The 26,883-nt window shown below is 39.7% G+C and overlaps 1 protein-coding gene across 4 annotated transcripts; it reads left to right on the top strand.

Annotated features, from left to right (window-relative positions):
* The first annotated feature begins 1,102 nt into the window (after window positions 1-1,102).
* On the top strand, window positions 1,103-21,085 carry SRRM1 (serine and arginine repetitive matrix 1). Of its 4 annotated transcripts, none has more exons than XM_070949269.1 (17): window positions 1,103-1,172; window positions 4,762-4,851; window positions 5,789-5,911; window positions 8,087-8,257; window positions 9,362-9,474; window positions 10,082-10,282; window positions 10,514-10,714; window positions 11,099-11,218; window positions 12,322-12,590; window positions 13,452-13,532; window positions 13,830-13,916; window positions 14,713-14,857; window positions 16,924-17,028; window positions 17,492-17,947; window positions 18,506-18,701; window positions 19,408-19,590; window positions 19,981-21,085. In XM_070949269.1, the coding sequence occupies exons 1-17, from the start codon at window positions 1,152-1,154 to the stop codon at window positions 20,083-20,085; spliced, it is 2,667 nt and encodes an 888-aa protein (XP_070805370.1). In that variant the 5' UTR covers window positions 1,103-1,151; the 3' UTR covers window positions 20,086-21,085. The 4 variants fall into 4 exon arrangements, with proteins under 4 accessions (XP_070805370.1, XP_070805371.1, XP_070805373.1 ...); XM_070949270.1 differs by having other exon boundaries at window positions 19,951-20,036; XM_070949272.1 differs by lacking the exons at window positions 1,103-1,172; window positions 4,762-4,851; window positions 5,789-5,911 and adding an exon at window positions 6,212-6,336.
* Window positions 21,086-26,883: the final 5,798 nt, after the last annotated feature.

Genomic DNA, 26,883 nt, shown 5'->3' with positions numbered 1-26,883 from the left:
AAAAGTGTGGAGAGGAGGGAGTGAATGGGGGAAAGGAAGTGGGACTAGGTTTTAGTTAGTTAGCAGATGCAGGCTGAAGAATTTTGGGAATTTCAGTCTTGCAGTTGCCAAGTTTGAGAAAATCTGCCTTCTTAGAGCAAAGGGGTAAATTCATGAGCCAGGGGTTACTAATCACGATGTTTGCCCGTTTCACTCTGGGAGTTCAACTGCATCTCTGCAGGATGATAAGTACAGGTAGTCCTCGACTTACGACCACAACTGAGCCCAACATTTCTGTTGTTAAACGAGACATTTGTTAAATGACTTTTGCCCCCTTTTACGGTATTTCTTGCCACAGTTGGTAAGTGAAACACTGCCGTTGGTAAGTGAATAACATGGTTGTTCAATGAAGCTGGCTTCCTCATTGACTTTGCTTGTCAGAAGGTCACAAAAGGAGATCACATGACCCCCAGGGACACTGCAACCATCATAAATCCTTGTCAGTTGCCCAGTCTCTGAATTTTGATCACCTGATCATGGGGGAATGCTGCAACTTCTTTCTGAACTGTGAAAAAACGGACATAAGTCAATTTTTTTCAGTTTGAACGGTCACTAAATAAACCGTTGCAAGCCGATCGCCACGTGTACTCTGCAACGCATTCCCCAGTCTCCTTGTTCAATAGCGCCCGGTCCTTACAGGTAGTCATAGCAACAAGACACCTTCTGCCCGGCTTCTCATAGCAACGGCGGGCTGTGACGCAATCCCGAACGAACGGCTCTTTGGCCTCCCCCCTCCCCCTACTGATGCCCGATTGGCTGAGCCACCCTATTCCATCCTCCCGCCCCCTCTCCTTCGCAGGATTGGTCGGGAAACGAAGCCCGCGAGCAACCGTTGGCTGGATTTTCCTTCTCTTCTTTCCCCCCCCACCTCTCGCCTCTTTCGCTTTCTCTTCGGGCCCCGCCTCAATTATTATTGCGCGTCACGCAGTCTCCCCCCCACCTTCCTGCGTTTCCCGCGCGCGAAAGGAGGAGGGCGGCGCCCTTAAAAGCCGAGTAGGAGGGAGAAAAGCCGGAGCGTCTGCCGTTTGGGCGCCTGCGCGCGCCTGTCCTTTACCGCGGTGCACGCCGGGATACGGAGCCTCGCTCTGTAAGGCCAGGCTGGAGGAGTCAAGATGGACGCAGGCTTTTTTCGCGTAAGTTTCTGAGGGGGGAGGAGGCCGGCTGGGACGGGGAACTTAAGGCGAAGAGCTGAAGGCGGCTCCAAGCCATCCGAAGCCAGGCCTCAGCCTCCTCAGGGTGGCCGGCGTAGCTGTGTCGCTGCTTTCCTTCCTTCCTTCCCTCCCCCGCGTTCCTGCCAGGAGCCGAGTAAAGAAAATGGCGGCGGAGGCGGCGACTCTCCTCAGCGCGCGGTAGAAACTGAGGAGAAAAGAACAGGGTTCTCCTCCCGCACGCTTAACGCCGTCCTCTTCGGGTCGTTTCCGTGCGTTTTTCTCCCGGCCTCTTTCCTCTTTTTTTTTTTTTTTTTGCCGCGAGTTATTTCGAGGCCTGAGCGGAGAGGCCTGTTCTTTCCTCCCACCAGCTGCAGCCTTCCTCACTCAACCAGGCGCCCTTTTGCCGGGACGGATTACAGTGTCCGTTATTCCCGGCTAGGAAACGCATTAGATTGAGAGAGAGCTTCCCTTTACTTTTAGGGCCTTTTTGTTTTGTTTTTTACCACAACCCCCCCCCCCCCGCCGCCATGCATGGATCACACACACACTCCCGAATTCCGTAATTAACGTTGCCATTTATTACAAAACCAAAGCCGTTATTTTATGATTTGGCTTGGGCGATTTGGCGTGGTCGATAAATCCCAAGAGAGTGCCTTTCTGTAATAAAACTACTCTGATTGGCTCCAAAGCCTCAATAATTGTGTGTATGTATGGGGGGGGGGCGGAAATACTTTCTAATTTATTTGGTGGAGAAAATTGTGTTACAGGATCTGCAAATTTTCCTATTGGAAGGATTCGAAAACAAGTCGGCTTTTTTTTTTAAAGGCAGCTTGTTTACAGTGAAAACTTAAAATGTAGCTTGTTCTCTTTTGTTGAGTGCTGCTAAACCTTGTCGGGAAGAGAAACAGTAACTTGGTTCAGGGCCCCAAATTTTGCAGCCCTGAAATCAAAGTGAGAGGTAGAAAATCAGTGTATCAGTTCAGTGAAAATCCTCTAAAACAAAATATGAGAACATTGGGCTTGGTTAGCTTTTCTCTGGCAAGATGCCCTCAAAATGTCTTAAGAATGTTTTGGTTTGGAGAAAGCTGGTGTAAACCCGCTTACTTATCAAACAAAGCTGTATAGCAACAGTTAATATTACTGAATTTGGACTGATAACATCTAGTTTTGTGAGTAAACTTTAGGTTAGACATAACACTCAACCATACCTCACTTGGTTGGTTTTGTAGGCATAAAGTTAGGAAGCATGCCTATATGAGCCCTGGTGGTGCAGTGGTTAGAGTGCAGTACTGCAGGCAACTTCTACTAACTGCTGGCTGCCTGCAATTCGGCAGTTCAAATCTCATCAGGCTCAGGTTTGACTCAGCCTTCCATCCTTCTGAGGTGGGTAAAATGAGGACCCAGATTGTTGACTCTGTAAACCGCTTAGGGCTGTAAAGCACTAAAAGCGGTATATAAGTCTAAATGCTATTGCTATACAGATTGCCTTGAGCACTATGAGAAAAATGGTTGTGAGTACCATACTTTATGGAGTAGAAGACACACTCCCCCCCCCCCAAAGGGTGGAAATGTTGGTGTGTTTTAATACACTGAGTACAGCCATTTTTGGCCTCCCAAACACTCCACACATCGTGTTTTTGCCCTCTCTGGCCCCCAGGACTACTCTTGCAGGCCTCCCAAGCCCTCTGTGCATCCCATTTTTTGTGAAAAACAGGCCCGTTTTTTGCAAAAACGGGATGCACAGGGTTTGGGAGGCCTGCAAGAGTGCTCCTGGGGGCTGGGGAGGGCAAAAACTATTTTTCTTTTCCTCTTTGAAATCTTGGTGTGTCTTATACTCCAGTGCGTCTTATAGTCTGAAAAATACAGTAGATGATAGTCAGTTTGGAGTATTGCTAGTTTATGATTGTGAAACTGGCATACTGTAATACTAAAGTGCACTGCTGCTTGCTTTCTAGAACAGTAAACTCGCAGACAAAAATAATCCCCAAATGCTGGGATTACAATTTGTCTTTTACAGGCATTGATACTTTGTGGTTGATCTGTGGCATGCATACTAAAAGTCAGTAGCCTTTCTTCCATGTATACTGGGGTTGGATATCAAGCAGGCCACTGGTCAGATTTGACCACAATGGCTTATATAACTGTATACTTTATGTTATGTAAGTGGCAGTTGGCCTGTGGAATGGCAGGAGTGTTGACCCATGCTTAGCATTGCTGGAATCCCTTCATGCTGTACTGCACATTTCCTGCCCTACAACTCTGCCCAAACCATATTGGTGCTTTCGTTTTCAAGCAAAATAACTTTAGGAGAAAGAATGAATTAAACATGCCATATAAACCTGAAAATGTTTGGTTAAATTAATTAAATAAATTTCGAAGCAAGAACAGTAACAACTAAAAATAGAATCTGAACTCTGAAATTCATTCTATGAAAAACAAATGTGTTACTTACATTAAGTCACCTAAGCTTTATCTAAGGAATAAATTGGTTTCTACAATGCATATCTCCTCATTCTTTATATGCACAAATGTTATTTTACTTAGTTTGCAAATTTTTGAAAGTAAATCTCAGTTTAACAGAACATTTAACTTCTAATTCTTTTTAAGTATTGTTACTTCCATTTTAATATGTGTAACTGTTCAGTGGAATTGTTTTTGTCTTCATATTTTAATATTTTGATATTTAGAAGCACTAGTTTGATGTAGTGGTTAAGGCATCAGGTGGGAAACTGAATTCTAGTCCTGCCTGAGGTATGAACCACCTGGGTGACTTTGTACCAGTCACTCACTCTCAGCCTAGGAAAGAGGCAGTGGCAAATCACCTCAAAAATCTTGCCAAGAAAACTGCAGTGGCTTGTTAGGCAGTCACCCAGAGGCCAAATTGGCTTGAAGGCACCACAAAAAAACACAATTGTACTTTAGTCTTTTGATTGTTGTAATTACGAATACAGTAAATAAATTAAGGTAATAGCACTACAAGTGAATAATCAATTCTTTGTGTGTGTCTATACTTATTTGTAAGATGCATTAATTAAGAATTGTTTGATTTCTGGGAGTTTGTATGATCTGATTTTCTTAAGACATAGCTTATAGTTGACCAGCCAGAAGGTTTATGCAAAGTGTTTTGGAAACATCAGTGGAGTTGAGAACAAGGTTTTGTCTTGAAACAATGGTTGCACAGTAGTCCTCAAGGACCATAATGGAGCTCAAAGTTTCTGTTGCTAAGCAAGACAATTGTTAAGTGAATTATGCCACATTTTATGATCTTTTTGCTACTGTTAAGCGAATCACTGCAGTTAAGTGAATTATGTGGTTGTTAAAGTGAATCTGAGTGCTTGTCATAAGCCAGCTGGGAAGTTTGCAAATAGTGATCATATTACTCCTGGACAGTGCAATTGTCATAAATACATGTCAGTTGTCAAGCACCTGAATTTTAATCACTTGACCATAGGGGTGCTGCAACAGTCTTAATGTGAAAAATGGTCATAAGTCACTTTTTTCAGTGCCCTTGTAACACTGAACAGTCACTAAATTGAGGATTATATGTAATTGAATTATTTTATTCTTACAGGGTACAAGTGCAGAACAGGATAACCGCTTCAGCAACAAACAGAAGAAGCTGCTAAAGCAACTGAAATTTGCAGAATGCCTTGAAAAGAAAGTATGTTTATGTTATATTTAATAAATTTATTTTATTTTTAATAGACATTTAACTTTAAGGAGAGCCTACAGCTGCTGCTGTTCAAGTCAGTAGACTTATTTGGAATTTTGAGAGTCATGATGTAACAGAACAACTACATATAGAAGACAAATTAGGGTCCATTTCCTTTGGAACATTTTTCTATTTTGAATCTACTCTAATCCAAATTCCCTATAACAGAAAGCAAATTGATGTATCTCAGAGACATGTAACTACCAAGAAGCTAAGAATAGAGCAGAAAGGAAGTCCCCTCCCAAACAAAATACCCATTTCTCATATGAACTGGTGGTGATCAAAGAAAAAAAAAATGGCTGGGGGCACTTCAAATCAGAGCATGAAGTTTTAATATCCCACCATCTGATTAACAGCATCTCATTTCAGAACAAAAAGAATAAAACATTAATTTTTTAAAAATAGAAAGGAAGGAATTGCATTACAGTGATGTCCATTGGCAGTATGTAGATTCCCTATACAGAAAGTTGTGGTTGATAATCTTTGGAAGAATTGTTTTTGTTTAGGAAAATGGTCACTACAGATAGTAGTAATAAAATGACTTCCAGTAATCTGTAACAAAGCTACTAAGAAGGATCACAAACCACATTGATTTGTGCATATACACTGTACATATCTATGTATATCTGTATTGTTGCACAGCAATACATTACAATTGCATTGTACCAGTATGTACTGTGTATTAGTAAAAGCCTCCTTAATATATTCCAAAACTGCTAGACTTCAACATGAGTGAGAATTAATGGAAGTGACTATATCTGGACAACATGACAATGCAGCAGGTTGACCTGTGCTGCTTGTTGCTATATTATAGGATGTCAAGATTTTACAATAGTAATTACAGTATCAAGTAAGGTATATCTTAACATTCTTTATCTCATTGTAGGTTGACATGAGCAAGGTAAACCTGGAAGTAATCAAGCCATGGATAACAAAGAGAGTAACAGAAATCCTTGGATTTGAAGATGATGTAGTAATTGAATTTATATTCAATCAGTTGGAAGTGAAGGTAATAATTTTGCTGTGGTTGTTTTTCCGTATGCGTAATTGTATTGCATAATTATTCTGTGTAAATTGAATTTTTTCTGTCAAAAAACCAGTTGAAATTAGGAGGCATTTTGTTGCAATGCATATTGTGAATAATTCACTTTGTTAACATTTGTTAAGGTTGACAGTTTTAGTGAAGGTGCATAGTATGCAAAACTGCTCAGGTGAAAAATCAGACTTACTGTGTTGATTTTGCTGTTACATGTTAAGCTACTTTGACAGCAATTTTCTAATGATGATGTGATTTATGATTTAAAAGGCCTGAACCAAAATGGAAGTTATTCCTTGCGTCTGAAGTATAGCACCATCACCTTATTAGGTCACAGCAGAGTGAGTGTCCAATGTCGCTCTGACCAACTCCCTTGATGATGCAGTGTGTGTTTGGAGGTGAGTTGTGTAAAGTGGCCGAACCAAAGACAGAAAACATCCAACAGAAAGAAATTGGGCAAAGCTTTACACTGCTCTTTAAATTGTTTTGAATTAAATCACATTAAATATAAAGAATGAAGTGCAGTTCTAAATTGGTAAGAGGCGTTCAGTGGAGACCTACTCTGTTTAGAACTATGTTCAGCTGGGATGGTGGGCTTAATATCTGATTATAAAAGTACACTTCAGTTTAATTTAGAAAGCTTAAAGGTTCAAGCTGTTTTTCACTGAAATCAGTGGCATGGTGCCCCTCTGATATCAGCGGAGCTGGACTGCACCACTGGAATACAGCTAATCGATAGCGAGACATACTATATAACATGAACTGCGTAAATGAACTTGCGTTCATGATAAACAGTCTTTTATTTTGCACAGTCTGCCGTTGCATTCCAAGAGATAGTAAGAGTGTTTCTCTGAACCATTGGCAAAATGTTCTTGTTCTAATATTCTCTATGCTCAATCTTTCTTCCAAAGAATTCATCTTTGATTTGACTGAACAGTTGAAATTTCAACTGAGAAAGGTATTGATGTTTTCCTTAAAAAAAAGACATGCTGTAATTTGAATGTAGGTTTTTATTTTAAGTATCCATATTTATAAATCCTTAATGTACTTTAATAGAAATTCTTTTGGGGGAGATGGTTTAGGGGAATCAGATGAAGTATGAAATTGTGGTAGGAAGTAGTTTACTAATATGTATTAATAAAATAAAACCTAAGTGCAGTTTTAATTCCCCTTCATAGAAAGCATGATTTGAAATTTAGAACTTTTTTTAAAAAAACATTTTTTTTCTTTCTGTGGTTGTGTACTCATTATTGCTTGTTCGTCTTTTGCAATTTAGATAAATGGTATAACATTAAACTCAAGGTGATTGAGTTGCAGTAGGGAGTCGGAAGCAAGCCAAGGGAACATCTTTCTCTACAGGGGACTTGGCGATTCCAAACCCCCCCCAAAGTTCCAAGAAGAAAAGGAAGACACCTGGAATCTGTACTTGCTTTGTGCTGTTGAGCTGTGCTTGTTACATGGACCTTGTTGCTTTGACCAGCAACTTTAGAACTAAATTGCCCACCTGTACTGTGAACCACACTTGACCTCTTAATCCTTTGTGGTCATCACATAATTGTCGTTAAGAAAATGATGGCAGCTTTCATTCCATTAAATAGATAGTGGAGGTTTAGTTCAGTTTACTGATGGAAGTAAGAAAATGCATGCATAAATTCTTTTTCAGTTTTCTTAGCAGGATTTCAGTGATATTGTAGATGATGATTCTGTAATGTTCAGTGTACAGCTTCTGTCCATTGTACGGATAACTTAAAAGAATTTTTCAAGGATTGGTACCAAAGAATGCTGGGGGAAAATGTTTAGAAAGTTAATTAGAAGAATCATACACCATCTATTACGATGCTGCTATGGCAAATTCATGGCCCTATGTTTCAATGGCTGTACAGATCATATCTTTTTATGAAATCCACAAAGGATTAAAAGGCCACTCTGAATGTAATGGTAAGGCAAGAAAATGTTGGTTATTTGTTAGGACAGCTACTGAACAACTTTTAAGCAAAGTTTTGTTTTTTTATAAAAAAACAAAAAACTAATAAAATGAGTGTAATATGCTCTTGTCCATGGTAGAAGATTAAATCAAAATAAAGAATAACTTGTCTTGGTTTGGTTTTTCAAATAACCTGTATTTCTTCCTGTCATATCTCTTTACAGAATCCTGATTCCAAAATGATGCAAATCAACTTGACTGGATTTTTGAATGGGAAAAATGCAAGGGAATTCATGGGAGAACTATGGCCGCTGCTGTTAAGTGCTCAAGAAAACATTGCTGGTATTCCATCTGCTTTTTTGGAGCTGAAGAAAGAAGAAATAAAACAAAGACAGGTGGGATTATGTTAAGGGTGGGTTACGGGTTTAAATCTAAAGCCAAAGAATGATTGGTAGAATAGAATAGCTCTGGAGAAATATTTGAAAAATTAGTATATGATCTGAAAATCTGTTACAATTTGGTGAAAATGTAAGAGAACAAAGTGGATAGACGCTAATTATTGAGCTGCAGTATCTTAGAATTTTTTGGTTACTAAACACTTGACTTCCCAAAAATTTTTTTAAAAGATGTGAGCACTAGAAACATTTGAAGACACAAACAATTAGTTTTTATTGTATGCATAAAATCTACAAAAAGATGGTCTAATTGCCTGCTGAACAGTGTTCATTTCTGCTGTGAAGAATGGAATTTGGTTTTGCATAGTTTTTAGTCATGGGTTTTTGAAGCCAAGGTGTTTATCTCAATTGTATGATTTTTTTAAATTAAACATTACACATTTGCCAAATAAAATGTACCAGATAGGGTAAATTTCCTTCTATTATTTGTCTTTAAACTTTTGGAGGCACTAATAAGATGTTAAGAGTACAACAAAATGCTATTATTTATTTTTAGTTTACTACAGTGTGCACTGTCTTTGTGTTGTTTGCCACCCAGAGATTTTATCTCTTCCTATCAATTTTAATTATTCCCACCAATCTTCTGAAAGAGAAAATCAAAGGCACTTATTTACATGTTCATGTATTTATTATGTTCCTGCTGGGATTATAGCAGTATAAAAAACTTAAATTTCAAAAAGGTGTGTGATGCCTGGTAATAAAAAGTTTGCCCATTCCAGCTTCCTAAGCTGGGTTCTGCAGTAAATCACAGATCTCCTGACAAAGGGTCATTACATGGATGACCGAAGAGGAAGGGATGCAGACTTTCTGAAGTTGCTGAATTACAACTCCCCAAAGCCTCAGCCAGCAGGATCAGCCTAGAGAGAGTTGCATTCTTTAAAAATTGTGTGTGTGTGTGAGAGAGAGAGAGAGAGAGGGAGGGAGGGAGTGGGGGGAGAGGATAAAAATAAAAATGCTTGGCACTGTCAGTAATGTAAGTAGAGTAGGATTCAGCTTTTTGTGCATGCCTTTTAATTAAGAAAATGTTGGTATTTGCTGTTTCAGATTGAACAGGAAAAATTGGCTTCAATGAAGAAACAAGATGAAGACAAGGATAAGCGAGATAAAGAAGATAAAGAGAACAGAGAAAAGCGGGACCGCTCTCGGAGCCCCAGAAGGTGATATTTATTTGCATGTTGAGCATGTCTTGAAGATGTTGGTAGAGCAATCGTGCACAAAAACTTTTTTTTAATGAATATGCCATCTTAACGCTTGCTGTCTAAATGTTGTGGTTGAAGTGCATTTTTGCTTTGCTTTGCTTGCTTGCTTTGCTTTGTATTTAGCTGAACACATGAAAGAATCAAGGGTCTGCCCATATATATTGCATCCAGCCACCCAGTTCCTTTACTTTAACTAGGCATATTGAACACAAACTTACAAACTTCTGTACTGGGACTTTTGATAAGGCAGGGCTCCAACTCTTTGATGGACTTGAGGGCCTTTATTCCAAGTACTTTCAGGCTTCCCCAGATACAGTAATCCGCACAGGCAGATAGGAAGGAAAGGGCCTGCCTACATGGCATCACCCCATCACATTTTCAGTCCTTACAGTTAACAAACTAAATGTCTCCAGAAGGTTACTGAATGCAGTAATTTTACCTTTTCAGTCAGCAGTCAAAATAGAAGGTTAGGGATGTCCATGTGATAAAGGTTCTTTATCACATGCATGTTAGGATGAGCATATTTTTTTTAGATCTCTCCTAAACTAAATTTACATTTGTCTAGACGCAAATCAAGATCTCCTTCCCCTAGAAGACGCTCATCTCCTGTTAGGAAAGAGAGGAAACATAGCCATTCTCGATCACCCCACCACACAGCCAAAAGTCGCAGTGTTACACCTCCACCAGTAAAAAAAGAAGAGACACCAGAACCAGAACCTTCCATGAAAGTAAAGGAAACATTGATCCAGGAGGCCACATCTACCAGGTAACACTTCAGATAATTAATTCTTTTCCTCCTGGTTTTGTAATGTTGATTATGTTAAATCAGTGAAATTAAATGTTATGTGCACTGTTTATTTTTTATCCTTAGGGCTTCTGAAATACTAGTTGCTAAATATCCTGTTATATAACAGCATATCCTAAAATAGCGACACAAATGAGTGTTCTGTCAGCCTTCCACTAATATAATCTTGACTTTGTAATTTATTTTTAACAGCGATATCTTGAAAGTCCCTAAAATTGAGCCTATGCCAGATACTAAGGAAATATCTCCAGAAAGAGTTTCCAAAAAGGAAAGGGAAAAAGAAAAGGAGAAGGCTCGTCCAAGATCTCCATCTCGATCTAGGTCAAGATCAAAGTCTCGATCACGTTCCCCATCTCATTCAAGACCAAGAAGACGTCATAGATCACGATCTAGGTTAGATACTTCAAATTCTTTCTGAAAATAGCTCACCTTATATCTAACCTTGTTAACCATTGTAAGTGTATGTTATCTTGTTAATAATAACTGAGAATATTAAATATATGAAGCCTAAATGTTTCCATTGATCTATTATTCTCAAATGATCCTCGGGTTTTTTTATAATCTTATCTTCATACTTTTACTAATCTTATACTTGCCTTTCTTGATGCCTATTATAAAGCAGTTCCCTTTCTGTGCTACACAAAGTAAACATCTAGACTAGTTTGTAGTTTTGGCATGTAGGCAGGTGCTCTTGCTCTTCCTTCCCTTGGAAACGTTGTAAACATTCAGTTCTATAATGGGTTCAGTATCTGATTTTTTTATCATTTGTACAATTAGGTCTTATTCACCAAGGAGGCGGCCTAGCCCAAGAAGGCGCCCATCTCCTCGGAGAAGAACCCCACCGAGACGTATTCCACCTCCACCCAGGCATAGAAGAAGCAGATCTCCTGTGAGGCGGTAAGAATTTTAGAGTTTAGAGGCAACAATCACTAACATTGAAACCTTTTGGGACTGTCCTATCCTGACCTTTGTTAGATCTTAGCTCCAGTTCCAGCAGTTGTACTTCAGAGAACACTACAAGCAGGAGGAAGCATTTTGTTGCTTCTTATGCTATCCACAGCTCTCTGGGTTTCAGGGAGAAGATAGTAGAAAATACATGCCAGGTTGGCTTGAAAACATGATAGGAATAGGTCTGCTTTGCAACAATCCTGTTAGGGAAACAGGGCTATGAAATTTTATTTATTAAACTTTTATGTCACCTATATTGAAAAATTGACATCTTACAAATTAAGACCTTGTTTTTTTTCTTCATTGTTCATGTTTTAGACTGATATATCAGTTTAGTTGGAAATATATTTGTGGCTATGCTTTCAGCAGGAGGGCTTTCAAGGAAGAACATGAAGATTGTTTAAAACCCGTTCTCTGACTTATTATCGGCCCATTTTCTACTGTTGCTGAAATTGACATTTGTAAAGCTGAGTCAGACAAAACAGCAGTTGAATTTGCTTAGTAGAATTATAAGAAGTACAGTTTCATAGTCATATGGCCTTACTTCTAATGAGTATTGCTCAAGGGAGGGTTCCCTCCCTCCCCCCTGTTCTTGGGAATTCTACAATCAGAAGTGGAGTCATCAACTAGACGAGCGCAACAGAACTGACCACAATTATGGTCAGAATTCTGTGGGTCCTCCTTTAAATGTAATGTAATGTGATGAATTTAGCTTAGTTGCTGATGTGTTTGGATGTTTCATGTTTGGAAAAGGAAAAGGTCAGCTATTTTTCAGTTCCCTTATTTTGAGTGATTTTGACCAAGAATAAAAACATTGTGTAATATGTTAAATGTTCAGACTATCCATTTCTTAATCCAGAAACTTTCACCATTACTAAATGGTATTTAAGCTATACAGTGATGCAACCGATAGTCCTGCATAATGTAGAAAATGAACGTTCTGTTATTGGAAGTATCGTATTAGGAGTTAGTAAAATATTTCTGAAACTGCAAGGCAGATCAATCTTAAGACTAAGTTTATAGCATATTTAATATCAAATTTAATGTTTTAGGAGGAGAAGATCATCAGCATCATTATCAGGAAGTAGTTCATCCTCATCGTCTTCACGTTCTCGATCACCACCAAAGAAACTGCCTAAGAGAGTTGTCTCTAGCCCTCCTCGGAAAACAAGAAGGCTTTCTCCTTCTGCAAGCCCCCCAAGGCGAAGACACCGACCATCCCCACCTCCAAGTCCTCCCCCCAAACCCCGCAGGTCACCAACACCACAGTCTATTCGTACAAGAAAAGCCCGTAGTTCTGTTTCTCCCAATAGGACTTCAGGTAAATGGAAGCATTTTTGAAAATATTCCAAGCCATTCAGATAATGTTTTTAGCTTCAAACGCTTCTGTATTAACCTGCTTAACTAACTATTACCTAACTTTGAAAGAAAACTGCAATCTTTCCAGTAAGATCTGCTCTCTAGGCTGCAACTTACTGTGTAGAATTGACCAGGAAATTCCCGTATTTTTTTCAGAGTACAAGACGCTCTGGACTATAAGACGCACCTACCTTTTTTGGGGAGGGAAAAAAAAATCTGCCTCTGCCTCTGAGCAATTTGCCTCCTTGCAGGAAACAGCCTGCTTTAGTTTCATTTTCATTTTCAGTACAGCCTGATTAGCACAAGAAAAAAAAATCTGCCTCTGCCTCCCAGCAATTTGCCTCCATACGGCAAAGAGCCTGCTTTAGTTTCATTTTAATTTCAGCACAGCCTGATCAGCACAAGAAAAAAAACTGCCTCCCAGCAATTTGTCTCCTTGCAGCAAACAATCAACTGCTTGTGCTAATCAGGTTGTGCTGAAGCTGAAACGGGCTGTTTGCTGCAAGGAGGTAAATTGCTGGGCGGCAGAGGCCAAAGGGGCCAGCGGGTGGACAGGGCTACATTTGGTGTATAAGATGCACCCAAATTTCCACCCTCTTTTAGGGGGGAAAAAGGGGTGTCTTATACTTCGAAAAATACAGTAGTCCTTTTCTGCATTTTAGTTATTTGATTTGTGTATCACATTTTTCGTAATTTGATGAAATATGTAGACTCTCTTAAATATTAACAATTTTAATAAGATTACTTGCATAAGAATCATAAATACTTTCACATGACTATGATATAAATGAGTTTTAAATTTTATTTACTTTTTTTTTCTCAGCACCTAAACATAAAAGTATTGAAAAGAGAGAATCTCCCTCACCTGCACCAAAAACAAGAAAAGTTGAACTGTCAGAATCAGGTAGGTTTCAGAATTGTCCTGTATTTTCCAATGTCTGTGACAATGAAAAGAGTTAAGTGGAATTCGATCAGTTAGATCCTAATACCCGTTGTTGGTACAATTTAATTAAAATCAAAAGTAAGAACAACTCAACAGCAAAAGTTGCAGTTGGATCTCAGTCATCATTTGATTTACGTAGCCAAAAAGCCTAAAGGAACTAAAACTTATTTTTTACATGTATACAAAGGAAGATTGCAATCAATATATAATGAGTCTCAAACTAATATGAATTATAATTCTTTCCTGCCTAATATTTAGAAGAAGACAAAGGTGGCAAAATGGCAGCTGCAGACTCGGTGCAGCAAAGACGACAGTACAGAAGGCAGAACCAGCAGTCTTCATCAGGTAAGATATTTTATGTTCTTTTGTACGTATACCTGAAATAAGTTGATTATTAATTATTGGGGTTTTCTTCTCAGGTAGAAACTGTAATTTGACATAGACGGGATTTTTTGTGTCCTGATGCAATGGGACACTTAAGTCTTAGATATGAGCAAAAGTTTGCTTTTAGAGATAAGAGACAGTGGTGCATAAACAAAACAAAATGGAGGGAAATGTAGTAAAACTTTGTTCATTGCCCATGAATCCCAAATATATATTAATATATTAAAGCATTTCATAAAAATTACAATATCTGATTTTCTTGGGTAGTGGAAAGTAAAAGTTTTATTCGATACCTGTCCAGATTGTTTTCTGTGTAAGAGGATATTGTGTTCTTGCTTGACATTGCCCAGTGTTTTGGTTCTTTGAAGAAGCAAAGACTGAAAGTTCCTGTTGAACTAGTAAAAGTCCTCTATAACAAAGAACTTTAACAATCCTGAAAATATTGTTAGGAGTAGTTTCTCAACATTAAGCCTAATTTACAATTGTAGGGTAGACCTAGATTAAGCTTTAAATGGGCAGAAACATTCCATTTTGCTTTTAAAATGGTTTATCAAAGCGTCTTGTATTTTTCAATACTTCACTAAATTTCTATATGATTTGAGCTGCTTGGTTTGGATCCTGTGGGGCAACTGAATAAATAATTGAATAAGTGTGCTTCCTTCCTTTTCTGTTTCTAGCCTGTAGAACAGAATACACTGAATATTCTGCACTGCAAAGTTATATCGCATTTTAATAACAATTACTTATTGTGGTTCAGATTCTGGTTCATCATCATCATCTGAAGAGGAACGACCGAAAAAGTCAAATGTGAAAAACGGTGAAGTGGGTAGACGACGACGGCACTCACATTCTCGCAGCCCATCTCCTTCTCCACGAAAGTGGCAGAAAGAATCTTCTCCTCGGTAACTTCCCGTTGTGTGTCCAGGCTAATTTTTTTTTGTTACTAATGGTTTCTTGATCATCTGATAAAAGCTACTGGAATTTCTGAATAGATCGCAGTGAACATACTTCAGTTCCTGACTCATTCTGAAAGCATTGTGACTACATTCACTCATCACTCTTAACCTATGGCTTCTCTGTACATGGCTAGTTTTTAAAAAATAAGCCTGTCTTGAGATATCATATTAAGCCATAAAACCATGGTTTATAAACCCTAATGCCTGAGTTCATACCCTAATAAACCATTCCATGAATATAGTATGAACCCAGCTATCATGTCCAGTTTTTGCTTTCATTTTAGCCATGACAATTTTGCGGCTCTGTTCCAGTCTTCTCGGTTTCATCCATTATTATATAGTTTTGATAGCAACAAAAAAGGGTAGTTGTTTACCTGATGAGTGGGGGATTTGTTGCGTGCAGATATAAGCCATTTTGCACTGCAACGCAACGTATATTGTAACTTGATCAGTTTTTGCCTGCTAATTGATCCTCACAAATGAATTTTTTCCTCCCTCCACTGCTGTCAGGATGCAGATGGGAAAGAGGTGGCAGTCACCAATTGTTAAAAGGTTGGTCAGCAGGTCATTCTGTTAAAGAGTTAAACTTTAATGTGTTTTGAGAATGGAGCATTTATACTGCTGATCTGATCACAACCACATGTTTCCCCCTTCTAGAAAATACAGTAAAATAAGTAAATAACATAAATGGTGGCGTAAAGGTGGGCGTTTCCTATCAGCTTCTTTTTCTGTAACTATAGCTGTGAGCGGGAAGAAAAGCTAAAATAATGAAAGTAGACTAATGGAAGAACCAATTAATTGATCTACTTAATGTTTACTAAATTGCAAAAGTGATTATATCCCTTAAACTTCCAGTCTTCGTTGTTTCTATAATTTATTTATTTGATCACTGGGCAGAACTTTAAAAATAATAATTTTTAAAAACAAAAACGTGGAATGCAGTTCAGATATTAACAAATGCTGTAGTGAACTATAGTGAGGATCATAGGATTTATTTTATATCCCACTTTTATTTTTTATTAAAAAAGCAAAATCTAAATTGGCACAGATAAATGACTATAAATTGGTTCTTGGCCGTATCCATCTTCTCTCTAAAAGCAAAAGATCAAGCTATTTTAATGAGAGATGATATGTATTGAGATAAAAATGAGATAAAGAATATTGGACATATTTGATTAAAATCTTCATGGTTGTATCAGTTACCCAGACAATTTTCCCTTATTGCTCATTGTCTCTGGTAGTGCTGTTTCATAGCAGGTCTGGGATCTGCCAGGGATGAAATGTTTAAAGTGGAGAGCTGCTACTTCTGTACAAGTTCCAGTAGTATTCTGATGGCCCTCATCAGTGTGAGTAGGTCAGTTGCAAGTACAGGTAGTTCTTGCTGAACAATGGAATTGGCAACTCCATCGCTAATTGTTGTAATGTTAGCACACCAACCTATGCTAACAGTTGCCATTGTTAGGTGAATTCTGCATGGTTACAGTGTCCCATATTCATTTGATCACCTTTTACATCCTCTTGCCAGCTTCCCCATTTACTGTGTCAGAAGCTGGCAGTGAAGTTGCAAATGATGGTCATGTGACCATGGGATATTGTGATTGCAAACTGGATGCCAAGTGTCTAAATCGCAATCATGTGACTTTAGGGATGTGTGACAAGTCCCCCTCATTCAGTGCTATTGTCTATTTTGAAAGAAGGGCCTTGTGCAATAGAAGACATTCTAAATACCATCTTAATTGCCAAATATATGTCTCCCAAGTTTCAATTATACACTAGTTGCCTACTCAGGAAATAATGCATAAGACTATTCTATCATAGAAGCCAGGCCCTTCGTAAAGCAGGAAACAACTTGATGGTTTCCAGATGTCTTTGATTGCAGCTGTGACTCCTGATCACTGACTGATGGGTTGGGACTTGTGGAACTATAGTCCTAAAGTACTTGATAATACTGTAACAGCAGTCTCTTAAGCAGCCCCTTGCTCTTTCAAACTTATTGTCCTCTTTCCTTATAGTAGGAGGAGGCGAAGTCCCTCCCCACCAGCAGCCAGAAGACGACGGTCTCCTTCTCCTGCCCCCCCTCCAAGACGTCGCAGGTCACCGTCACCGCCACGACGAAGGTAATGTTGCATGTTTGTAGAAAATGCTAGTCCCTAAGCTGGAAATCAGGATGTCCAGCTTCATAGCATGCATTGTAGCATTTTCTTTTTGGGAAGGAACGTCATTCATTCAATAAGTGTGAAACATTTTATAATACTGCTAATAATCCCTTCAGGATGACTTACAGAAATATTTTAAAATGCATACAAAACAACTAATAGCAGAAAAAGCCTTCACCATTATAATACAAGATTTTTAAAAAAATGTAGGAACATTTAGAAATTATTTTAGTTAACAGGTTTTAACGGGTGATTCTCAATATGCTTTTGCTGCGATACCTAAGTGCAATTGCAGTTAAGTGAAAACGTACCCTCTCCCCTTTTTCACTGTATTTTTGTCCTTTCGTTCTGTAATTTGCCTAGGTAACAACCCTTCTAACTTGGTGATTTGATCAATGTGTTTATGTGTCTTCTTACTTCTTAGGTCTCCTTCGCCACCCCCTCGCCGGCATTCGCCCACCCCCAGAAGATATTCTCCTCCCATACAGAGGAGGTATTCTCCTTCTCCTCCTCCAAAGAGGCGAACGGCATCTCCTCCCAAAAGAAGGGCTTCTCCTTCTCCGCAGCCTAAGCTCAGAGTCTCTCGCTCTCCACCACCAAAACAAAGAAGCTCTCCACCTGCAAAAAGACATTCTCCATCTGCATCTTCCAAGCACAGGAAAAGCTCCCCTCCAAGCAGGTCCAACCGGGAACCCCGCTCTCCACTGCAGAACAAGCGGCATTCACCTTCCCCTCAGCCTAGACCTTCACGGACCTCTGCCAGCCCCCCATTGTTGCGTAGGGGTCCTTCTTCATCGCCTCAGCGAAGGCAGTCGCCATCTCCAACCTCTAGGCCCATCAGAAGAGTCTCAAGGACTCCAGAGCCCAAGAAGTCAAAGAAGTAAGCGAAACACATGGAACTGTTTTAGATCTGTGTTTTTCAAACTTCAGCTTTTAGATGTGGCTTTGGAACTTTATGAGCTAAAGTCTACATATCTTAAAATTGCCAACTTTGAAAAACACGGATCTAGATTGTTGGGCTACAACTGTAAGAGCTGTAGTGGCTCAGTAGTTAGGATGCAGTATTGCAGGCTAACTCTGCATTCCCACTGCCAGGAGTTTGATCCAGACTGGTTCAAGGTTGACTCAGCCTTCCATCCTTCCAAGGTTGGTAAAATGAGGAGACAGATTGTTGGGGGCAATAGGCTGACTCTAAAGCACTATGAAGCGGTATATAAGTACTATTGCTATAATTGCTCTGGAATTGTAGGAAAACCATTTCCCCAGTCAAGATGTGTGGTATTCCAGTATCATAGGTATTAGGAGTAAAAACAAGGTGTGGGGTTTTTTTTCCACTTTGGAATCAATAAGCACTATAAAATTAACAGCTGACTTGATTTTTCAACATTGATTTTGCTGCCTTTTCTAGAAAGTATATCTTTTGCCTCTTCTTTCTAAGGGCTTCTCCACCAAGTCCCCATTCTGCAAGAAGGGGTTCTTCATCTAGGTCAGCTTCAGCGTCCCCTGAACCACCCCCGAAGAAGCATCCAGCACCTCCCTCTCCTGCTCGATCAGCATCCCCTTCTGCTCACTGGTCACCAGTAGCACCTGCAAAGAAGGCTAAAAGTCCAACTCCAAGCCCATCACCAGTACGAGTGAGTAGCTGCTGCTGTAAATTTATGAGGGTTCATTTGATCAACTCCCTTTTTAACTGGTTGGAACAATGGCTGAGATTATAAGAGCCTTGGTGGCGCAGCAGACTAAACTGCTGTTAAGTAGCACCAGCTGCCTGCAATTACTGCAAGTTCAAATCTCACCAGGCTCCAGGTTGACTCAGCCTTCCATCCTTTCGAGGTAGGTAAAATGAGGAGCCGGATTGTGGGGGCAATAAGATGACTTTGTATTAAAAAAAACACCGCTTGGGGCGGGGGGGCAAAAGCCCTACTAAGCAGGTATATACAAAAGTATGAAGGCTATTGCTTAACGCATTGTAAGCCGCCCTGAGTCTCCGCAGAAGGGCGGCATATAAATCGAACTAATAAATAAATAAATATACATCACTTTTAAGCTGTAATGCAAGGTTGGCTGAGTTCAGTTCACGGAACGTGTGAATTTATTCCAACTGCTGTATGACTAGCAGTTAAATGCATAGATATATCCACTGGCGTAACAGACCAAATTCTGTGGACGTTGATGAGGAAAGATCTGTAACTGGACCCCTTATGTGCATTTGATGGACAAACTTATTTTAAAGGTGAAAGTAAACAAAAGAAATGTCTGTCAAGATTTGGCTTGTAATTGTTACTTGCCATGTATGGGGTGGAGATGTAATTTTTATAATGTATTGGCTTGATCTTTCAGAATTCTGATCAGGAAGGAGGTGGTAAAAAGAAGAAGAAAAAGAAGGATAAGAAGCATAAAAAGGATAAGAAGCACAAGAAACACAAAAAGCATAAGAAAGAAAAGGCTGCTGTAGCTGCTGCAATGGCTGCTTTTACAACATCTGCAGAAGAAGATCAAGAAAAAAATGTAGAACCCAAAAAGGTGAATATTTAGCCTGTTTAAATAAACGAGTGCTTTTCTTCATCTTTTAAGATTGAATATCCATATGGCTAAATATTTTAAGAATTCAGGGATTATATTGAGATCTATTACAATAGTGCTCTTGCAGAGTTTAAGAATATTCTTTTTTTAGGGACACAGTTTGTGTTTTGGAATCTATATAATTTGGGCGTTGGTAGGTGGTTTAACCTTAAAACCAATGTGCAAATTAGATTATGTCCTTCTCCAGTGTATTCAATGTTGAAATTACTAGCAGGACTCCCTGCTTTTTAGGCTGCTTGTTTCATGAAAGTTTCTACTCTCTGGTCAAATCTAACCCAGGCTCATATTCTGTAACTATAGAAGTAATTGCTGACTTTCCATTGCGTTAAGGAGACTGAGAGTGAAGCAGAAGATAACCTGGATGACTTGGAAAAACACCTGCGTGAGAAAGCTCTGAGGTCGATGAGGAAGGCGCAGGCATCTCCACCATCTTAGGATGAAGCAGCATTTGATTTCATGTAAATTTTATTTGGTTTATACTCAAGATTTCAATTTCAAATTGCTAAAATGTGTTTGAGCTTTAGACTTTAACATTGGTTGTAATAATTGCTAGGTTAAAGTTCACCATGTTTATTAAAAAAAAAGGGCATGGATCTTCATTACAAAACAAAAAATATTTACGGTGTACTAGTGACCTCTTTTGACAGTTGACATGATTTTGTTAGAATTTTCTTAAGCAGCAAGGATCTCTTCCCTGCCCTATCCCTGTTCCTGTTCAATGGTTTAAACAAGGGCCTGACAAAACTTCAGTTTCTCTAAACCAGGGGTGGGCAACTATGGCTCCTTCACAACCTGTGGAATTCAACTCCCAGAATTCCTGAGCCAGCTAAAGTCCACAGGGCGTAAAGGACCATGGTTGCCCAGGCCTGCTCTAAAAGGTCATAGTACAAATGCTTACAACATTCTTGCTCCAGATCTTTTGTGGTTTGTAGGCATGAGAAAGCCACTCTTGGCAAAGAATTATGTGGGAACACTTGCCAAACACCCAGGTTTCTCAGTGTTTCCTAATAATTTATGTTTAAAATTGGCACAACATATCTACTTTATAAACTTGCTTGGCAGAAGGCAGTGGGTTCATTATAATATGATAAGACTTATTTGGAACACTGGATTTTTAATTTGTACCTTTTTTTCCCTTTATCCCCTTCACCTTCTTTAAAAAATACAGTTCCTGTGATCAAAAGTCTCAGCCAAATTTGGCATAAATTTTTGTTTTGTGGAATGTTGTTGCCCCATTCATAGTTTTCTTTCGTCTTGTTGAAGTCCTTTGGAATAGTATGTAAGTTTCAGAGTTGTGGTTTCTGAAAACCTGAAGGACCTGAACTTTGGATATTGTCATGTTCATATTGGGGGTTTTATTTTGTTTCTGTTTTTTTAAACTAAAGCTATTACAAAGCTTGTGTATTAAACAAAATAAATTTCTAAATTTAAAGGATCTCGGCTTTCTGTTTCTTTCTTCTCTTCTCATTTTTTAAGAAAATAATATTCATTATGTAGAGAGATTGAGGGGTCCAATCCTGTTAATTAAAGTAAAATACTTTATGGATGAAGGGGACTTCAAAGAATGTCAGAAGCTAATAGATCATGAAATATTTCTCTTCCCAGAGGAGCTTTTAAAAGATGGTGCCCCTCATCTAACACTCTATATACTCTGCATATTGAAAGCTTCTGTGGGACCATGCATTTCCAAGAGATGGCACTTCCCAATACCTTTTCCTTGTTATAAAATTGACACACACACACACACACACACCATTCAAGCCCAACGTAAAGAACGGGCACAATCGCTTGTGACGAACTTCTAACACCAACAAGGGCATTTACATTCAGGTTGCTCTACACAACAGACTGAGTTTGTTTCATAGGTGAGAAAGAGTTACTGGAGGAAGTTCCGAGTCTCCTAGCTTCCTGACCCTCATCTTCCTCTCATTAAACCTGGTCTATGCAGAAATATAAAAAGGCAGTGGCTGAATGAGATGACTCTTTTAATGGAAAAGGAAAATGGTTCCAGTAATGGCTTTCTTATTTCATTTGTCTTCCTTATCTCTCTAACCATCTGCCAGTCCCCTCTTCACATCTTTCAGTTTCCTGGTTTAGCCCCAAAATGGCTCTTCTTTTTCATGAAACTAAAATCCTTGAGTTATAGGACTTTATTATCTGTATGCTTCTGGATCACTTCCATGTGTCCTTTGTAGGTTAAAAGTGGCTAAAGAACTTGGACATACATCCCAAATCAAAAACATAAGCCCTAGTTTGTTCTCATGAATGTTCAGGCTTGTTCAGAGAAAGAAGCCAGTATCACTGATTTTGAATGCTAAAGTTATCTCCCCCCTCAAAGTTTTTTGGGTGGGCCTGGAGACCCCAGGTTGATTGGGATCAAATGACTTGCATAATTGTGTTTGTATAAACTATTCCACAAAATTTTGAATGTCAACCTCTTAAAAGCTAGGCTTGGCAATCAAATATTCTAAAAATTATCTATTTTATTTATTTATTATTTTATTTTATTTATTTGATTTGTACTCCCGAAGGACTCAGGGCGGTGAACAGCCAAGCAATAAGATACATAAATACAAAAATTTAAAAAACCAGTTAAAATCGAATTAAATCATTTTTTGGCCCAGACAAATTAAAACACCCCAATAATTTAAGAACAGATTTAAAATTTATATATTAAAAGAGGGAGGAGATTAGGCCAAGCCTGCTTGATGGAATAAAAGAGTCTTCACAGCGCGGCGGAAGGTGCGCAGATCCGGGATCCTCCGTATCTCTGGGGGGAGCTCATTCCAGACGGTAGGTGCCCCCACAGAGAAGGCTCTCCCCCTAGGGGTCGCCAGCCAACATTGTTTGGCTGACGGCACCCGGAGGAGTCCCTCTCTATGAGAGCGTACTGGCCGGTGGGAGGCTATTGGTGGTAGTAGGCGGTCCCGTAAATAACCAGGTCCTAAGCCATCTAGTCCTAGGCCGCAAGAAACTGTTCTGGGACTGAGAAATAACATTTCAAGCCTGAGCTACAAATATTCATCTTTATTGGTGAGAAAACTAACTTGATAGACAAAAATCAGACACTGGTATTTTGGGAAAATTTGAGGTAGGGTTACTTTAGTGAGTCCTTTTCAATATGTTATTCTAGTTCTTTTTGGTCTCAATTCCCTAAATTATCAGCATGCTGATACCGTAACATCCAATGTTTCTTGAAAGTACTTAGTTACTTAGTACTTAGAAGATTGCCTAATTTCTCTTTTTTTTCCATTGGGGCCCTGGACTTTCGTTGTCATTTTTATGTACCTTCTTAACACTCTTGTGTTAAGCCAGTGTTTCTCAACCTTGGTAGCTTGAAGATGGGTGGACTTCAACTCCCAGAATCCCCCAGCCTGGCTGGGGGATTCTGGGAGTTGAAGTCCACCCATCTTCAAGCTTCCAAGGTTGAGAAACACTGTGTTAAGCAGTGACAGCTGATGATCACTAGAGGGTGGACTGGATCAAGTGAAAGCAGCTGCATTTTTTCACTTGAATACAGATGGTTCTTGACTATGACCACAGTTGGGGACAGGATTTCCATTGCTAAGCAAGGTGTTAGTTAAGTGAGTTGCGCCTGATTTTATGACCTTTATTCCCATGGTTAGTTATTAAACGTGGCCTTTTTAGTCACATTAGATGCTGTTTCAGGACCTCTTTCCAGAGCACGATACCATAGTCTCTTGAGACTGAAGAATGCCAATGAGTTATTAAACGAATCACTGCAGTTGTTAAATGGTTCATGTGAAGAAACCGGCTTTCCCCATTGATGGTTGGAAGTTTGCAGGGAAGGTTGGAAATGGCAGTCACATGACTCCGGTGTGTCTCAACCTTCATAAATACATGCAAGATTCTCAAGTGCTTGAATTTTGATCACGTGACTGGGGGGATGCTACAATGGTGGTAAGTGCAAAGACCCAGTTGTAAGAATAGAATAGAATAGAATAGAATAGAATAGAATAGAATAGAATAGAATAGAATAGAATAGAATAGAATAGACTAGACTAGACTAGACTAGACTAGACTAGACTAGACTAGACTAGACTAGAATAGAATAGAATAGAATAGAATAGAATAGAATAGAATTTTTTATTGGCCAAATGTGATTGGACACACAAGGAATTATGCTCTCAGTGTACATAAAAGAAAAGATAAGTTCATCAAGAATCATAAAGTACAACACTTAATGATAGTCATAGGGTACAAATAAGCAATCGGGAAACTATCAATATAAATCATGATACAAGCAACAAATTACAGTCATACAGTCATAAGTGGAAGGAGATGGGTGGTGGGAACAAGAAGATTAATAGTGCAGACTTAGTAAATAGTTTGACAGTGTTGAGGGAATTATTTGTTTAGCAGAGTGATGGCATTTGGGAAAAAACTTCTTGTGTCTAGCTGTTCTGGTGTGCAGTGCTCTATAGAGTTTTGAGGGTAGGAGTTGTAAGTTACTTTTTTCAGTGCTGTAACAGCAGTTGCTAAACCAATGGTTGTAAATCAAGGACTGTATACACACCCATACATACAGAAACAAAGATACGTATTGTGAAATGGGAAACATAATTGGATTGCACATAATGATGCACAGGGAGAAGAAGCTAAGCACTGGTTCGTGGAAAGCTGTTTATTGAATAAACTGCGTTCCGTAACAACCTGGGAAGGAAGAGGCGATCCAATCAGAGGGAAAAAGCAAATGAAAAGAAAGAAATGAAAAAGGAGAGGGAAAACATCGATTTTAGCCAGTAGAGAGAAGGAGGAAAGGGAAGCCAGCAGGGAACAGGAAAAAGCAAATGAAAAGAAGGAAATGAAAAAGGAGAGGGAAAACATCGATTTTAGCCAGTAGAGAGAAGGAGGAAAGGAAGCCAGCAGGGAACAGGAAAATGCAAACTCACAAAAAATGAGAGCAGAATTTAATCCCGGATCATGACGCTCACAATGCAGACCCTGTAGTAAAAAATATGCCAAGCCTGCCCTCGATATTATCTGTATTTCGGGGTGACTCGTTTTTGAATTCTGGTATTGTGTGCTCAGTTATAGAGGCTTGGCAGGGGAAGCTGCAGCTGGAAATGGCAGCTCAAGGACTGTTCAGAGGGAAGAGGCGTCCAAATTCAGATGCTTAACAGCCCTGGAAAGCATCTTGTCGTAGGCTGACCTCAGGCCAGCTCACCCTTTGCTCACACTACATGTTTGGCACACGCATAAGAACGTTTCAGTGGAACACTGGTCCATTCAAGTTTGAAAGGGGATCATTGAATACAGACACACAGAAGTTTAGCTGGGAAAGCTATGTTCGCATATATAAGCCTTTGACTTATGACCACAATTGGGACCAGAATTTCTGTTGCTAAACAAGGCGAGGGTTAAGTGAGTTGCACCCAATTTTATAATCCTTTTTGCACAATTGTTAAGCAAATCACAGCCGTTGTTAAGTGAATCACACGGCCATGAATCGGACTTCTCCTAGTGACTTTGCTTGTCAGAAGCTGACTAGAAGGTGGTAAATGGAGATCACATGATCACGGGACACTGCAACTGTCGTCCATACATGCCAGTTGCCAAGCACCCAAATTTTAATATGTGACTAATGGGATACTCACAGTTGTAAGTACGAGGACCAATTGCAAGTTACCTTTCTCCGGTGCAATTATAACTTCAAATGGTCACTCAATGCAAGGCTGTAAGTCGAGGACTACCTGTGCAGGCATTATGTACATCTGATTCTTCCAAGGTAACTCCACGAATGTTTGGTCCCAAGGAGCTGCTCGTAGCCATTTCAAGCATTTCTGCAATTTGAGGTGAAAAATATTTTTTTTTACTTCAGAAAATCATTGGCTTTCTCATTAAGTGATAGATCTTATCAACGTGTGTGCATACTTTTTTTTTAAAAAAAGAGAAGAAACTATTGCCAATTTATCACAAAGAGCAACATGGGGCAGTCTACACCGGATGTCAGCAACCTGTGGCTCCAGAGCCTCATGCGGCTCTTTGGGCCCTCCACTGTGGCTCCCTGTCGGGTGATCCCACCACTGGCTGGCCCCGCCCCTTGCCCTCCCTTCCCAGTCACTCCTTGCCTGGCCTGAAAAGGTAAGGAAGACGGCAGGGGATGAAGAAGGGCAGAGGCAGAGAGATACAGAGAGAGGGAGAGAGAGAAGGGGGTGGGAGGGGGGAGGGAGAGAGAGATGTCAAAAGGTTTTTGTGGTTCCTGGTGTTTTTTAACAACTGGTTCTCTGCCCTAATGACCGGCTGAGTAGGCGTGGCTGGGGGGGGTCATGTGGCTGGTAGAAGTGAGTGACGTCGAGTTGGCCACACCCACCCATGTTTTGTGGCTGCCAGTGTTTTCTTTTCTGTGGGAAACGAGTCCAAATGGCTCTTTGAGTGTTTAAGGTTGCAGACCCCTGGTCTACACAATAGGCTGAAGTATAAAAAATGGGCTCTGTTCCTACTCCATAAGAAGCTTCACATTTAGAGGTATCTTTGCAACACTCAAGTGTCCAGCAAGATGTTTATTGTAATGCGGTAACTCTTTAATATGAACCATCCTTATTTGTCGGTTGCAGTTTTAATGCAAAGATTTTCCTAGCAATTTTTAAAAGAATAACGTTGGGTCTACTTTCGAAAACCTCCCTCAATACTTCTATGAGTTTAGATCTTTAGTGAGCTACGATGCTAGAGTTCGCCTCAAACAAGGAAGAGGTGAGAAAATGCCCTCTTTGTATGTGTCTTTACACTAGCTTTGGGCACCAATGGTTGATGAGCGGACAAATGCATGTTTAACTCTCTCTGAAGCTCCATGAAACATCAAAAAGCTTTTGTTGTTATTAGTCGCGAAGTCGTGTCCGACCCATTGTGACTCCATGGACAACGTTCCTCCAGGCCTTCCTGTCCTTTACCATCCTCTGGAGTCCATTTAAGCTTCAGTGACTCCATCCAGCCACCTCCTTCTCTGTCATCCCCTTCTTCTTTTGCCCTCAATATTTCCCAGCATTAGGCTCTTCTCCAGTGAGTTCTTCCTTCTCATTAGGTGGCCAAAGTATTTGAGTTTCATCTTCAGGATTTGGCCTTCTAAAGAGCAGTCAGGGTTGATCTCTTCTAGGACTAACCAGTTTGATCGCCTTGCAGTCCAAGGGACTCGCAGGAGTCTTCTCCAGCACCAGAGTTCAAAGGCCTCCATTCTTTGGCGCTCAGCCTTCCTTATGGTTCAACTTTCACAGC

The sequence above is a fragment of the Pituophis catenifer genome, unplaced genomic scaffold (genome assembly GCF_029215685.1).
Source record: "Pituophis catenifer annectens isolate HBS135680 unplaced genomic scaffold, rPitCat1.0.hap2 SCAF_9, whole genome shotgun sequence".
Lineage (NCBI taxonomy): Eukaryota > Metazoa > Chordata > Lepidosauria > Squamata > Colubridae > Pituophis > Pituophis catenifer.
This window is presented reverse-complemented; position numbering and strand designations above follow the sequence as displayed.